General features: G+C 49.4%; 1 protein-coding gene across 4 annotated transcripts in view; it reads left to right on the top strand.

Annotated features, from left to right (window-relative positions):
• The window catches only part of SAMD10 (sterile alpha motif domain containing 10), a 57,851-nt gene that overhangs the window by 1,984 nt on the left and 40,560 nt on the right, over positions 1–15,307 (top strand). For all 4 annotated transcript variants that reach the window (XR_007352690.2, XM_048820105.2, XM_075118678.1 and 1 more), the window contains exon 2: positions 15,105–15,289. Coding sequence is in view for 3 of the 4 variants with exons in the window: in XM_048820105.2 (XP_048676062.1) it covers positions 15,105–15,289 (185 nt within the window). In the remaining variant the exon portion in view is untranslated. The remainder of the gene's footprint in view (positions 1–15,104; positions 15,290–15,307) is intronic.

Below are 15,307 nucleotides of genomic sequence, written 5' to 3'. Positions count from 1 at the left end.
GCGTTAGGGTGCTTTGGTTGTGGGCGGGACCCCTCGGGGCGGGGGGGGGGTCAGATAGAGAAGAGCGTGTCCGCTGGAGCGATACGGACCCGGGGGGAGAAAGACTTCAATCTCCTTGCGGTAGAAGGACAATGAGCGAAGCAATTGTCTAGGCTCGGTGCGCTGGGCTGGAAGGGCTTGCAGAGGACATCCCCGGGGACCGGTTTCCATGCACAGTGGTCTCTGGCTCCCCCCGGCTGTGCTTTCACCAGACTCTGGCATCGATCACATCCAGGCGGTGCAATTTCCAGGAGCTGCCCTACGCCCTAGGTGCTAAAAGTTCGCCTCCCCTTTACAGCCCCGAGGGGGATGTGGCAGCTTTATCTAACCATCCGCGCTCCTTTGTCTGGGCCCGTCTTGCTGCTCGGAGTCAGGCTTGTCCAGCGCATCTTCCACCTGCTGTCCCCATCTCTGCATCTCACCCTGGCTGACCATCCTTAAGACAAGTCACCCCTCTGTAACAATACTTCCCTCCCTCTCAGCGTGTTGAGAAGCTAAAGGAATGTTTGTAAAGTGCTTTGAAATCCTCAGATGAAAGGTCCCTGTAAGTGCCGATGAAGTGAGCTGTAGCTCAGGAAAGCTCATGCTGAAATAAATTGGTTAGTCTCTAAGGTGCCACAAGTACTCCTGTTCTTTTTGAGCATTATTTAGGACTCCACACAAGCCCAGGGGGCAAACACTGTTCTTTCAAAAGACTTTGATCCAGAGTCTAGATCAGACCTCCCTAATGCAGCAGCCTAATCATTGACTTCAGGCAAGGAAGGAACAAGACCTCTGGGCTAAATCCTGACACATACTGAGCACTAGCAAATCCCATGGTCCTGAGCGCCTGCCCTCATGTGACCCTCCATGCCTAGATTTTCTGTGGTCTTGCTCTGGGTGGAATGAAACACCAATTTTCCTGTCTGATTGTCAGGGCCTTTGAAATATTATACATACAGATACATTAAACAAAGGGCCTGTCACTCAAACCTAGCACAGGCAACTCATCCTGGTAGTGCCTGTCTCCACTTGGTGTGCCCGCGTACTCGCTGGGTGCCTTCTAGTTCTGGCCTGGTGGGAAATCTTCCAAAATTTGCAGCTAAATCAACCTTTGGGCCGGATTGCGCTCATTTCAGCGAGCACTCACTTACAGGCACAGTCCTGTTCTCTTTTGTCGTCATTCCTTGCATTTCACCTGGCTGCTAGCTTTAATTTTCAAACCAAAACCGGGAATTCAGTGCAGGAAACAGAATAAAGCAGGTGCAGCTTGTTTTCTTTCCTCTCTTCTTTCTTCCCCCTCAGATGAAATAGCAGGAAAAGGCATCGACCTGATGCCTCTTAATGTAAATTAATTTTAAAAGAACAAAATAATATTTACAATGTAAATATTCAATGAGAGAGCTTTAAAGGAATGGAAGCTTTAATGGAATATTGAGATTAGCATAAACCAAGGCTCTGATATACACTTAATGGGCCAAATGTGTCCATGGTGTAACTTCATTGACAATAGAAATGAATTGGTTCATTGGTGTCAAGCCTTCCCTTTAACGGCGTGTAATTTCACTGAAGCCAATGGGGATCTCTGGATACAGCGGAGGGTAGAATATGGCCCATATGTTGCACTGAAGCTTGGACTGGGGGTGGGAAGGCCATGTCATAATTTGGAGGCTTAGTGATCCAATGTGCTATGAACCACTCTTCTCAGGGGAACCACGTCACTCATGCCCTAGTGCCCAGGAATTTTTCCCAGAAAGTCGAGTAGAATTCTCCATCCTTTACAGCATTTTAAGATCAGCTGAAGGGGAAAAGTAAAATAACATGAAGGCCAATTTATTTTGTGGTTCACATGGTGAAGGTGTCGAAGGCCAGGCACGACCTCTGGGACCCATTCCATGAGTGAATAATGTGATTTATTCACCCAGTCCTCAGAAGCCCCAGAAGAACCTTGATTGTTTTTTCTTTCCCCGCTGCAAGCAATGAAGGAAATGCAACGGGCCTCTAGTTAATCAGAACCACAAATCCATCTTCTTGATTGCAGGCCAGTTTCTTGCACCATTAGGTGCTAAATGTCTCTTTCCCATGGGGAAGTTGGAAATGCAGCAAAATGACAAACCGTTTTTATTCGTCATAAAGCACACTTCTCTAAGGCTTTGTATGAAGCTTAGCATTTCTGTTACTGGGTATAATCTATTGTAGGTACTTATGTGACCCCCATCTCCATAGTATCTGTGCACATCGCAATCTTTACTCCTCACAGCACCCAATGAGATGAAAGTGCTATTATTGCCATCTTACAGATGGGGAACTGAGACCCCAAGAGACTAAGTGATTTGCTCAGAGTCCTAGAGGATGTTGTGGCTAAGTAGGAACTGATCCCAGGTTTCCCACAGCCTAGCCTAGCACGCTGACCACTGGACCATCCTTCTTCTCTGAGGAAGTTCAAGATTTTGGGGCCAAGATTTCCCAGAATGGTGTGTGAAAGAGACATTTGTGCACTCCTAACTTGCACACGCACGTATCACTTCACACAGCTGCAGTAACGGAGCACACAAAGTAGATGCAAAAGCTGTGCCCTTGTGTTTTGTATGAGTTTGAATTATTTGCTTTGGGCTTCTTTTTTTTTTTAAATAAGAGACTCTGAAATAAATTTATGGCCCCATATTTAGGCCTCCTATTGACATTTGTCCCAGGCTGTAAACCCCTGTGAAGTCTGGCATGGTTCAGAAGGACTGGCAATTGAGAGGGAGAAAAGGTGCATCAAAGGGCCTATCTCTGGAGGTGAAGGGAAGATTGGAATAGCAGGAGTGTCACAGGTCAAGACTGAGGTGCACTGGGTATGGAATAGCAGGGCTGCAGTACGTGTAAGACTTATATGCCTTTCCCCAGGTATTAGCTCTTCCTTTTCATGAACAGCAAAATCACTCACAAATTTTAAATGGAGCTTATTTCCCTGAGGCAAAATTCACCTCTCTGACTTGTGTGCTGATGTTCTGCTTTTCTAGATCTGCATAGGGAGAGCTGATCCCTACAGAGATCTGCCATTTTTATTTTGCACTTAACAGGCCCCTATTCCCATAGTATCTGAGTGCCTCTAATCTTTCAAGTATTTATCCTCACAACAGACCTGTGAGGTCAGGCAGATAAGGCCACTTTATAGCTGGGGACCTGAGGCTAAATGATTTGACCAAGGTCACATAGGAAATCTGTGGCATAGCAGGGAACTGAACCTGGGACTCTCCGAATATGTCTACACTGCAATAAAACACCTGTAGCTGGCCTGTGTCAGCTGACTGGGCGTCAGCTGTGGGGCTATAAAATTGCTGTGCAGACATCGAGGCCCCGGCTGGATCTTGGGCTCTGGGACCCTCTCCCTCCGCAGGGCTCCAGAGGCCGGGGGCTAGCCCACACCTGGATGTCTACATGCAACTTTATAGCCGAGCTCTGCAAGCCTGAGTCCCCTGACATGGGCCAGCCGCAGGTGTTTTATTGCACTGTGGACATATCCTTAGGTCCTAGGCTAGTGGTCTTACCACTGGGCAATCTTCCTCTTTGCCAGGTGATGGGAATCTTGCTCCTAATTTGTATGCTTTTGATATGAATTTGGCTGCTTGAAATTTCTCTCGCAAGGGGTGGTTGGTAACATCTGCAAGTGGGTTGGCAAAACTGTCATATCAAGTCTGTTCCAAGCAAATTTACAGCAGCAGGTAGCGATCAAACTGCATCGACTCAAAACACGAGGCACTCCCTTCCCTGAGACACTGCCACTGTCTGTCTGTCTCATTCAGTGCTTTCAGGTCCTGGACTGAACAGTGGGATCTATTGTGGAGGACTCAGAAATCATACATTTCCCTCTCCTTTCCTACCCAGTAGTAACTGGTGTTGCATGAGCTCAGGTAACATCCATTTTTCATCAACACGTAGCTAGTGTTAAAAGTGACTTGGGGGGCGGCGGGGGAATTGAAGCTGCTGTATATTTTGAATGAGTCGAGTGAACTCCATCTTCCTGTGCTGTTCCAAATGGCAGCTCCCAACCTTCTCCTAGCCAGACTCTCGCCTATTCTGAACCCAACCCAGATGCATGCACGGTGAAGAAGCTCCCTAGGCTGTGAATGTATATGCAATGCCTATGTTCCTATCACCCGTCACAGAAAGCAACAGCTGCTATAGGTTTCCATGCAGCAGGTTAGCCTTGTTCAGTCTCTCTGGCCTTTCCAGCATTAGGGGAGAGGCACTGAAATAAATCAAAGGGCAACGAGAGAAAACTAGGAAGCAGTGGGAGATCAGCCAGTGTTTTTCTGTTCAGAGCACACATGCTAACCTGTTAGTTCTTTGTCCCCAGACTTCACCTATCTTCTAGGAAGATTTAGAACAGGCTCATCTCCAGTCACTGCTGGTGGAGGCTGAAATACTAGAGGGATGGAATGAACCAGGTTAATAAAAAAATAACCCTTTTTCTTCCTGGTTCAACACTGCTATTAATCACATCAGCTTGGCCTGGTAAGGAAAACGCAGCAAGAGGGTACAAGAACCAGTGCTATCTAGAAATTCAGTGAAACCTACTCTAAAGGAGGGAGTGTTGTCTAGTGATTAGATTGGGGGGGGGGGGCAGGTCAGTACTGGAATTCAGGACTCCTGGATAGAGCGGGATGAATTTTTTTTGGAGAATAGTAAATTTGCTGAAAAAGGCATTTTTCAGGTCACCAAAACTATTCATGAATTTGGATCAAATTTGACAAATAGTTTCATGCAGGGAAAAAAATGTGAAGTGTTTTTTTTTTTAATTTGTCAAAAGTTCATTTTGAAATGAAACCTTTTGACTTTTCTTTTCAAAACGTTTCATTTTGACTTTTTTGTTTCAAAACAGCATCTTGATTCAAAACATAGCGAAAGAAAGAAAGAAAGAAAGAAAGAAAGAAAGAAAGAAAGAAAGAAAGAAAGAAAGAAAGAAAGAAAGAAAGACTCAGAAATGATCTGAAACCAAAACTTCACTTTGGGTTAAACGAAACATTTTGTTCAATCTGAAATGAATTTTTTCAGATTTTTTGGTTCAGCCCCAAACCGAGGCATCAGTTATTTGCTCACTGCTGCTGCTGCGGTTTGCTCCTAGCGGGTTAAGAGGGGTGAGTTCTATCCCCTAGAGCAGAAGACTGAAAGTCAGGAGTCCAGGGTTCTAGTCCCACCTCTGCTCCTGAAGTGCTGTGAGGCCTGAGGAAAATTACATAATCTTCCTGCTTCAGCTTCCCTCTTTGTATTTAGCTCCCAAAGGTGTTGCAATATTTAATTAATGTGAGTCAAGTGTTTTGCAGTCTTGGGCTGGAAGTCGCTCTAGAAGTGCTAAGTATTATTATGATTACAAAAAGACAATAAATCAAAGAGAATAATTTACAAGGTTTTTTACTGCCGCGTTTCATTGTAGGCAAATAATTGGTTGACGGACCCCAGCAGAGATGTTTTGAAATGGCAAGACCCCCATAAAGCGAGGAGAGATCCCCTGCTCCAAGGCAAGTGGCAGCAAAGGAACAGATCAGGAGTATGATTTTTTTAGGAAAGGAAGCATGGTGGGAAACAGGTAGGCTTGGAAGAAGCATCGACTTTCCATAGCTGAAGCCCAATAGCATTTTAAGATGAGGAAGGCAGGATAGTGAGATTGTATAGGAAGAATAGACCAGGTGAGGTAAGTGTAAACTACGTGTGGGTAAGTGGAGATGCATAGGAGGCAGGAACTCCTGAGCTGTCACTCCATCTCTGACATGACCTCCCTCTGTCTATGGCCTTGGACACCATTTTATCTGTGAAGTGAAGCTAATGATATTTGCCTGCCTTACCAGGGTGAGGGGTCTGGGGGAGGATCCTGAGTATGTAGGAGGCCCCCAAAGCAGGGAGTGTGGCCAGGCTGCAGGAGGTCCATACAGGGCAGCCGCCCCCATATGTGAGTGAAGAACTTGGGCTCTCTGACTGCTGTGGAGTTGGCTGCAGGCAGAGGGATTTGGGGTAAGAATGGGAGCATCACAGGTGTAGCAAGTGATCTGGCCTGGATGTGCAGGAGCACAGGGGACATGGGTGTCCCATGGCACTGGGTTGGTGGAGGAGAAAGGTTACATCCCTCTGAACCCAGCTGAAGTCCCCTGGCTGAGGCTCCCTGGCTGTGTCTACACTACCGACTTCTGCTGGCATAGCTGTGTCGCTCAGGGATGTGAAGAGACATGACACGTTCCCCCTTCCCCCCCCCCCCCCGCAGACCGGCAGAAACCCCTCATGTAGACGCAGTTATACTGGCAAAGCTCTGCTTCCAAGCTTGTTTCACTTGGGGATAGGAGGATGGAATTAGCTATACCAGTAAAAGCATAGCTTGGCCAGTACCACTGGGTCCACACTAGGAGCACTTTGCCGGTGCAGTATGCCAGTCACCCCATCCCGGCAAAGCACACCGAGTGTAGACACAGCCGCAGGCTCTGCCCACGGGTCCAAGACTTGACCTGGTGCTTTGGGGATGAGAAAGAGATGTGCTGGGTCATCAGGGAGACAGGATAAGCTCTGTTAATACAGGCGAGGGAGGCAGAAAGCTGAGAAGATTAAAGTCTCCTACCTTTTTCTCTCTCTGTGTTTCATACATGCCTGCTAAGTAAAGAAGCCAAAGTCTTGCAAGCAGTGAGTAAAAATGATGACTAATACTTCCCATTTCTGTAGCACCTTCCATCCCAGCATCTCACACTGCCCAATTCGGACGAGCCCTTGCTCAGAGCTAGGAGGGGGAAATGCCCTTTTGCTCTTTGCACACCTGGACACTCCTAGTATTCCCGTGAGTGCAAGGACTGCTCCAGTTTAGTGGCGGGACCGAGGGTGCATTGCCACAGTGCTCGGCTTCTGGAGGCATTGTGTTACACTGAGAAGGTCTCCCTCTGGGATGGTGAAGCTCTACGCTGATCCCCACCATAGATGCTGGAACTAAGGGTGCTGGGGGGGGCTGCTGCACCCCCTGGCTTGAAGTGGTTTCTGTCATATACAGGGTTTACAGTTTGGTTCAGTGGCTCCAAGCACCCCCACTGTACAAACTGTTCCAACCTCCCTGCTTTCCGCCCACCCCGGGCTCCATGGTGTCAGCACGCGGCAGCCCAAACCAGTGAGGCCGCACCACTAGAGCTGGGCAGAGCACAGAGATTCCGTCTCCAGGAGGATTTTGCAATTTCAGAATTCGATTTCATTCTGATTTGGAACGAAACCTACACATGTTTAAATTCTCCATGGAAGCCAAATTGCTCAAAGAGCTGTTTGTGTGTGGATCTCTTTAGAAACTGGAAATTAAGAGGCATTTTGAAAGGAAAAATTGAAATGTGGATTATGTCAAAATGGGACATAATCAAACTCACCTCCTCCCCTTTTGTTTTCCTCTGAATTAAATGTTGGTGAAATCCACATGATTTAGCAAAGCCTTCGATTCGGTGGGGCTGCGTTTTTCTCATGGAAAACCGTTCCAGCCCAGCGTTCCTGATTCAGCTCTACACAACACCCCAGGGGAGTCAAATGAAGAGCGGAACATGGGGAAACGGAGGCCCGGAGATGCTAAGTGACTTCCCCAGGAGCATTCAGCAAGTCTGGGATTGAGCCAGGAACCGAACTTGGGTCTCCTGTAGATTAGCTGAGGCTTTCCTAATTCTCAGATGAGTTCCGCTTTGCACGGGCAGTTGATGACCACTGAACTGTGACATGCAGGATTGCCACAGGCCCTTACCCTTAATTTTATTTGTTGATTTGGGTTTCCACTGGCAGCTTTGTCTCCAGTGGGGAGCTGCTGAATAGTGCACCGAACAAGGCTCCTTCCCCTCTTGGAGAACACTTTCACCTCCAGGTATTCAAGTCCGTTGAAATCTCCACTTGACACAGGATTAGAAGGGGCAAGCGGAGGAAATGACAGGCAGATACTTAGGTCTAGTGCTAGCGGGTTAAGCCCTTTTCAAAGTAGTTTACATTCTGCTCTTCTGTGTCACTCCTGGCCATGTAAATGAAGGAGCTTAGCGAGGGGGCTGGGGGTTGTGGGATAGAAGACGGGATAATCTAAGGACAATGACGTGGGGGGAGGGGAGCTTTGGCTGGGCTGTCAGCAGGAGAGTGCTGGGTATAAAGAATGCCAGGGTCTTAATCCTCCTCTCTGCATTGCTGATTGGCTGGGTCGCTGCCCAGCACGCAGAACAAGCAGAGGGTACCGAGTGCTGCATATTGGCAGGAGGGCTGAAGCGCTGATCAGCAGGAGTCGGTCAGGTATGGCAGAGGGCTGAGGGCAGAAGGGACGCAGCTGCGCTCAGGACAGCTCGTCCTGAGCACTCGCCCTGCGCTGGCTCGCTCCCATTCATCCAGCCTCTTCTGAGGCTGCAGCCAGGGTGACCATCCCTCTCCCACGGCGCCGACATACAGAGCCATTGTGGTGCACCCCGGGAAGGCTGGGTCTGGTGAACCTGAGGTGCAAAGGCCCAGTTCCCTGTTGGTGTAAACGGCTGGTGCTCCATTGAAGTCAGTGGAGCTCTGCTGACTTGCACCGGCAGGGAGATGTGTCTGAGAACAGGAAGGGATGGGGTCATGCCTCTTTGTGTTTGCAAAGATGCCTCTGCCCACCTCCGTACAAACACTGGCTCTGGAGAGGGGGGCCCAGGGGCAGCCAAAGCAAAGGGAGTTATAGTCAGTGCAGAAGGAGACAAAGGCCTGGCTGATTTTTGAATTCCTTCCTTTAGGGTCATCGTAGGAGGAAACCAGCTGATGCTTTTGGTTTTGTGGCTCTGCTAGCGAGCATTCATCTGTGCGTAATTATTACTGTATTTACTGTAGTGTATGAGAGGCATGGATCAGGGCGACACTGGGCTTGGCCTCAGTACTTGACTATGCAAAGACAGGAAATCTCTTCCATCGCCACCACTGTGTCCCGGTACAGTCAGGGGCTCAAAGGAAAAGCTACGGATGGCTTAGCTGCTGGACCCTTCTATGGCTTGCTGATCTGCTTGTACCTTGAACCCTCTTGCTCTAGAAAGAATGGACTCCGGCCCTTGCTAAGCGATACCTTGACTTCTGCTTCTGTGCTGCAGAACTAAGTGCTGTTGAGTAACCAGAGAGTTGAAACCTGAGGGCTGGTTGGGAGAAGGGAGCAGAAGGTTTCTAAAGAACTGCCTCCGAGCTCTGGGATAATATAACTGGAGCATAAACCCATCGGAGCGCTCGGTATGCTGCCTTTATTTGGAGCTCTTTCATTTTTTGCCTTTCTCGCATCTGCTCCCTGCTCTCTGACACTGTTGACTCGTCTCAGACCAAGTTTGAATACAGCTACCTGAGCTCCTGTGAGAGCCTCAGATACTGGGGGGACGGATGCAGAATAATGACCTTTGGAAACAGGCCCCTGTCTTTCAGCTTCTGGCCAGGACCAGGAGTTCTTTAACATAGCAGGACCCCTGCTCCCCTGTGTACCCCTTCTGTACTACATGCCGCATAAATGCAAGTATTTGGGAAGGGATGCTAGTCCTTCTGCGGTGAATCTGAAGCCAGCTTCTCCCTACACACCCAATTTTATATATGTAAATAACACACACATTGCGGGTATGTATGTGAATGGCATTACACGGTACATGAACTAAACTGGAGGGTTCCTGCAGTAGAGCTGTCTATCTTCAACAGCCGCAGGGTAACAGCAGGACCAGCTGCTAGCTAATAATGGGCTCTTCAATTTAGCAGGGAAAGGTCTAACACAATCCAATGCCTGGAAGTTGAAGCTAGACAAATTCAGACTGGAAATGAGGCGTACATTTTTAATGGTGAGAGTAATTAACTACGGGAGCAATATACCGAGGGTCCTGGTGGATTCTCCATCACTGACGGTTTTTAAATCGAGATTGGATGTTTATCTAGGAATTATTTGGGGGAAGTTCTCTGGCCTGTGTTATACAGGAGGTCAGACCTGATGGTCAGCATGATCCCTTCTGCCCTTGGAATCTATGAATTATGGGCCCATCAGCAAAGGAAGTAAACAGCCAAACATGGCATGGTGTGGAAATAGAATCTACTATCCCCCTAATGAGGGCGCGTAAAGACAAATGATACTAGACCGAGCATTCCATCTGTGGGTGCATCACGTCTATTATATAATTCTTTCGCTTTTAAAAGGGGAAAACCCCCAAACTCTTGTCAATTGGCTCTTGGGTTTCTGAGTGCAGCTGGTAACCTCTATCACCCTGGCTTGGAATGTTCAGCCACCAGCGGGGCTTTAACTTCTGTGACAGCCATCTTATAATGCTTAATAACCTGTGGATGAGGTCAGCAGTTACCTTTCAGCTCTTCTTTAAGAAAAGGTCCCCTCCTGTCTGTGATGTCAAAGTCACATTACACGGCACTGGCATCAGAATGGTGAAATAGCCCTTTACTTCTGAACCTCTGCACTTCTTCAGAACAGCCCTGTGAGCTTCTCATTGTTCCCAGTTACTGATTCCCTTTGGTATTTACCTGTGACTGGCTTCTCCAGCAGACCCCTCTTTGCAGTGGGGTGGCCTCTGTTGCTAGGCCCTTGCACGGATCTGACTTAGCTCTCTCTAAGTACCGGCATGGCCTCCGAGCACCAGGTTTCGCTATGCAGTTGCATTTCCATGGAAGACTCAGCTCCATTTGTTATATTCAAAGAAGAAGTAATCACAAGAGAATTGCTGCAGTGGTTTACCAAGCAATAATCTCATATCAAGGGTTCTGATGCCAGGTGCTCTCATGACCCTGGGCGTCATCAGAACCTTCATGGCATATAGAGAGCAGATATATTTAGCAAGCCCATTCTTAGATCAGGCCAGTTTCCCATTCCGTTTTCCCTTATTCCCTTAGCTGGTTTATGTCGTAATTAATTGACGAGGGCTTTTCTCTATTTCTGAAAATTAATGAAGGGAGGACATTCCCTTTCAGAGACCCATGGTCCTTTTGAGCTGTTGGGTCATTTAGTTCCTCCCTTGGGGACCAGTGTAAGATTGCTTTCCACAGTGTGTTCCCTAAAGGTTCCTTAAGTCAGATTAAAATGTCTCAGGCGATGGCATTTCCACCTCGTCCCTTGGGAGACCGTTCCACAGCCTAATCGCTCTCACTCTTAGGAAATGTTTGATATTTCTCTCTCAAATTTCCATTGCTGAATGTGATCCCATTGCTCCCAGTACTACTCCTTGGATAGGTTTAGTTCTGTACAACGTATCATTTGAGTGAGGGGCATTTTCTTAGATTTCAGTTTCCTGTTGCACAAGGGTTGATTTTTCTTTTCAAGTGAGGGCTCTCCCCTAGAGATCCCAACTATAGACATTAGTGCCCAATAGTGATGTTTTTTCTTTAAATCTTTAATTCCTACAGTGCATCAGGTATCCTTAGAAAGAGGCTTCTCTGTGTGTGGCTTCAGATTGTTCGTTGTAGTCTAAACAGCGAGATCTTAGTCCCTGCTTTGTGGGATCCACGTGGCTTATGCCAAGCCTCCCACCTTTCATCTAGAATAGATGAGCATGTGTCTCTTGTACTGATACTTTATTCTTACAGAAGGATTCATTTTCTTTCCCCCCAAAGGAAAATGTTACATTTTAATTGGAACAAACGGAATAGCCCAAGCTTCTGAGCAACCAAACGGTCAATATCGAATGAGCACAATTACTTTTCTTTCTCACCATGGTCGTGCATGTGCAGATGTGGGCAAGCTCGCGCACCTACATGTGGTTATTCACCCACACATGCAAATACACCCTTGTGTGCATGTACTCGTGTTCCCAGTGCATGCACACACACGCACACACATATGCTGGATGTGAATTCACATTTGCGTGTATCTGTTCAAAGTTCACATGTGTGCATGTACTCAGAGCTGTGTAAGTGATCACACATTCACAGACACACGGGCATTTCTGTAAACGCTCTGATTGGTGTCTCATAAGGATTTGGAAGAGGAAATGGGCAGGATCTGCTGGGCTTCATTATAATCTCAAGAAATCTCCTTTACCCCTAAATTGTCTGGGGATAGGAGGGCGTGGATGGAATTTTATCAAAGATCTCCAGGGGATGGATTGACCACTCCATAACACCAGTCTCACTCTATGGAGGCAATGGGCCAGATACTCAGCTCTCATAAATTGGCAAACTGTAGCATTGTTGAAGTCAGTGGAACGACCCCAATATACAGCATTTGAGGACCCGGCCCAGTGGATTCACACTGGCATAAAACTGGTGTAGCAAATTGGTGAATCAGATCCTGTGTGTCTCGCTGGCTGGAATATTGGTGTCAAAGCAAGATTCGCGGGTGCTAGCACTGTGTGGGCAAATGTCTCGGGCAGCTCTGTTCATTTCATCAGAGCAAGCTGGCCTAAGAAATTGTCGTTGCGGGCTGTTCACGTCTCTTTGAAAAGAAAACAGGAGAATGGTGAGGGCAGGAAGACATTTAAACAGCATTCAGGGTATGACCCAGCCTGGGAATGGGTCATTGCTATCCCCAAAGTCTCCTGGTGTTGTTAACAAGAGCACGGGTTAGGGGCTGAGCCAAGAAGAAGAGTAATGTTTGTCACTTCTCTAGCGCCATCGGCCAAGAATTTCAAAGTGCCTCAGTTGAGGAATCACCTCACTGACTGCTGAAATGCTGCCACCTCAGAGGTCGCATGGACGCTGAAATGTTGCACAACAGCTTAGGGCAGGGAGCACAAAAGGATCCTGTAGTCACTTGAAATTGCAGTCGGGGGAGGTGTTTCAGGGAAGTAGAATATAAAAATCCGTGTTGGCATTTGGCCAAAGGATCGTGCTTTATGTCCCTACTCCTAACAACCAGTGCCAAGGGATCACGAGAGGCCATGCGGTGTCACTCAGGCCCATGGCTTTAACCTCATCCTGAAGGCTGTGCCTTTGCAGTTTGTATCGCGACCTTCGGCTATGATAATCTCTATGCTTCAGGCAAATCCACCATGCACCCAGAGTCGGGGTACGTACAGCCCCATGCATGAGCACCCTCAGACGATACATCCCTAAAGCCTGTGCCCAGGTACCCAGAGCCAGCGCACTCTCAGACCGCACCTGCCATTCCTTCAGGTCAAGGGGCTTCAGCCTGCTGCTCACAGCCTTTTGCTGGCTCACCAGTGATGAGAAGCTTGAGGCCTTCCATCATAGCCAAAATCTCTGCACAGGTTCCTCCATCAGGTGTTTGTTTTCCTTTGAAGGAAAACTGGGCTGGGCTGTGGGAAGGGAGGGGCTGTGGGGACTGGCATCAAGTGGTTGGGGTCCGGGGGGGGGGGGGGGTTCGCAGCAGGACTGGGGTAGTGCCGGGAATGCCCACAGCGCAGACCCACTGTTACTCAGGTCGCAGAATCTGTTGCCATGGTAACAGCAGCCATCTGAGCAGACAGGATGGTTTCACAGGCGCGAGGTGGCAAGAGGCAGCTCCCCCGTCACTCGCGAGCCTCCATCGAGCCAGACAACACAGGCTCGTCCTGCTCTACCCACCAGGCCCCCAGCCCTCCTCAAGTCCGGCTCTGGGAACGGTCATAGCACTGAGCATTGGATCCTGGGTTACACAGACCCTGTCTGGCAGTTTCGAGAGCAGAGGTGTATGGCTGTTGGACACCCCCCCCCCCCCGACACCTCCCTCTTTCCGTCCTCCTATTTTTACTTTCTGCCCCTCTGAACTGGAGCGTGGTTTCCACGGCTCACGAGCCCAGCACGCAGCCCCTGGGATGTTGCCTCCTCAGCATTTTTGGTGCTGAAATGCCCCTGGAAAAGGCGCCAGGATTGCCCAGCAACGGTCCGAGACACTGAGCCTGCCCCGCTCTGAGCCCTGGCATGTGGGCTTCTCACTGCAGAGCTCTCAGGCATTTCTTCATGGTAAGGTACGTCTTTGCTGGCAGTGCCCGGACTGGAGAAGTGTTCGGGGAGCCATACGGCAAAAAGGCACTCGATCCCCTCCCCCCACACAGGAGAGGGGCAGGCCTGGCCAGCCTAAAGCTCAAGCCACAGCCGGAGGGTCCTGTGCACACTCAGAGCTCCCCACTGCACCTCCCCCAGGACTGGCAAGGGAAGCAGCTCTTTGTTCAACCTCCTCTTTGCACCTCCCATCACAGTATGGAGCCCCACGGACCAGAAGGCCAGTGCCAGGAGTTTAAGGCCCTGTCGCCTCTAAAGGGTTAACGGGTCCTAGCGGGTCACATGGCTGCTTGAGGCAAACTCCCCTCCAATAAGCCTTCATTTGCTGGGACACTAAATGTAATTGTATTGCCTGTGTGTGGCGGTTTCAGGCCCAGGGGACCCAGTTAGCCAGCCCTAGGCTGTGTGTGTGTGTGGGGGGGGGGCTCTATGTCAAAGCCTCCAGAATCAGCGCCAATGCAGCACCTGTGTCCACACCAAGCGCAGCTGAGTGAGGGGCTTAGCATCCCACATGCCAGTGGGAGACGGGCTCCAGAGCCAGCCCATTTCCTAACAGAACTGGGATTTGCGGTCGGAGCTCCTGCAGCCCGGGTGCGTGGGTCCTCGTCAGCGGCTGTGGCCCCATAGGGTGTCATTGTGCGTTTAAGTGCCTGAGACCAGCCAAAGCTGGTCACTGAGAACTGGGGCTGATTTCCTGCTCCTTCAGAAGACATGGGATTGCTGACATGCTGCAGCTGCTCCTTGGGCAGCCCACAGACAAGCTTCCTTCCTTTAGAATGGCCTCACCTGCTTCTTATTGGAAAATACCCCCTGTCCTCCCAGCAAGCCCTTCTCCTGGCCGCAAGCGCTGCCATAGCAACAGCCCTCTCCTGCATGGTTGCTCAATGGAGTTTTGCCTCTGTGATGTGTAGAACAGACTTCTGCCACATCAGCTAAGAGCAGGTAGCAGTAGTAGGCTGTTGTCCTCTAGTGGACCAGCCACCAGAGGGGAAAGCAACACAGGCTTTGCCAATGTGGTGCACTTCCCCATCCTTCCCAGATCCTTCGGCCTCAGGGGCAGAGAAGAAGACTGGAGGACGTGGACTCAGTCCTGTCTCTTGAGCAGCAGCACATAGTGCAATCTGGGCAGCTGTGGGAGGACGCTGGTGCATGGGGTATGTTTGTTGTCTTTCTGATATAATCGTTCTCCTCCCCAGCCGCAGCCGCGCACTTCAGCTTCTGCCGGAACCTCCTGGAGCACACGGTGTCGGCCGAAAACCTCAACTACCGTCTGCAGCGGAACACGGGCAGCAGCCTCACCTGGCACGACGGGCGGAGTCAGAGGTCAGCAGGAGGCAGGACCGTCAAGCTCCTACAGCAGCCGGGAACCGAAGGCTCACAGGTACCCGCCTATCAGGAG

This window comes from Caretta caretta, chromosome 13, assembly GCF_965140235.1.
Source record: "Caretta caretta isolate rCarCar2 chromosome 13, rCarCar1.hap1, whole genome shotgun sequence".
NCBI classification, from domain to species: domain Eukaryota; kingdom Metazoa; phylum Chordata; order Testudines; family Cheloniidae; genus Caretta; species Caretta caretta.
This window is presented reverse-complemented; position numbering and strand designations above follow the sequence as displayed.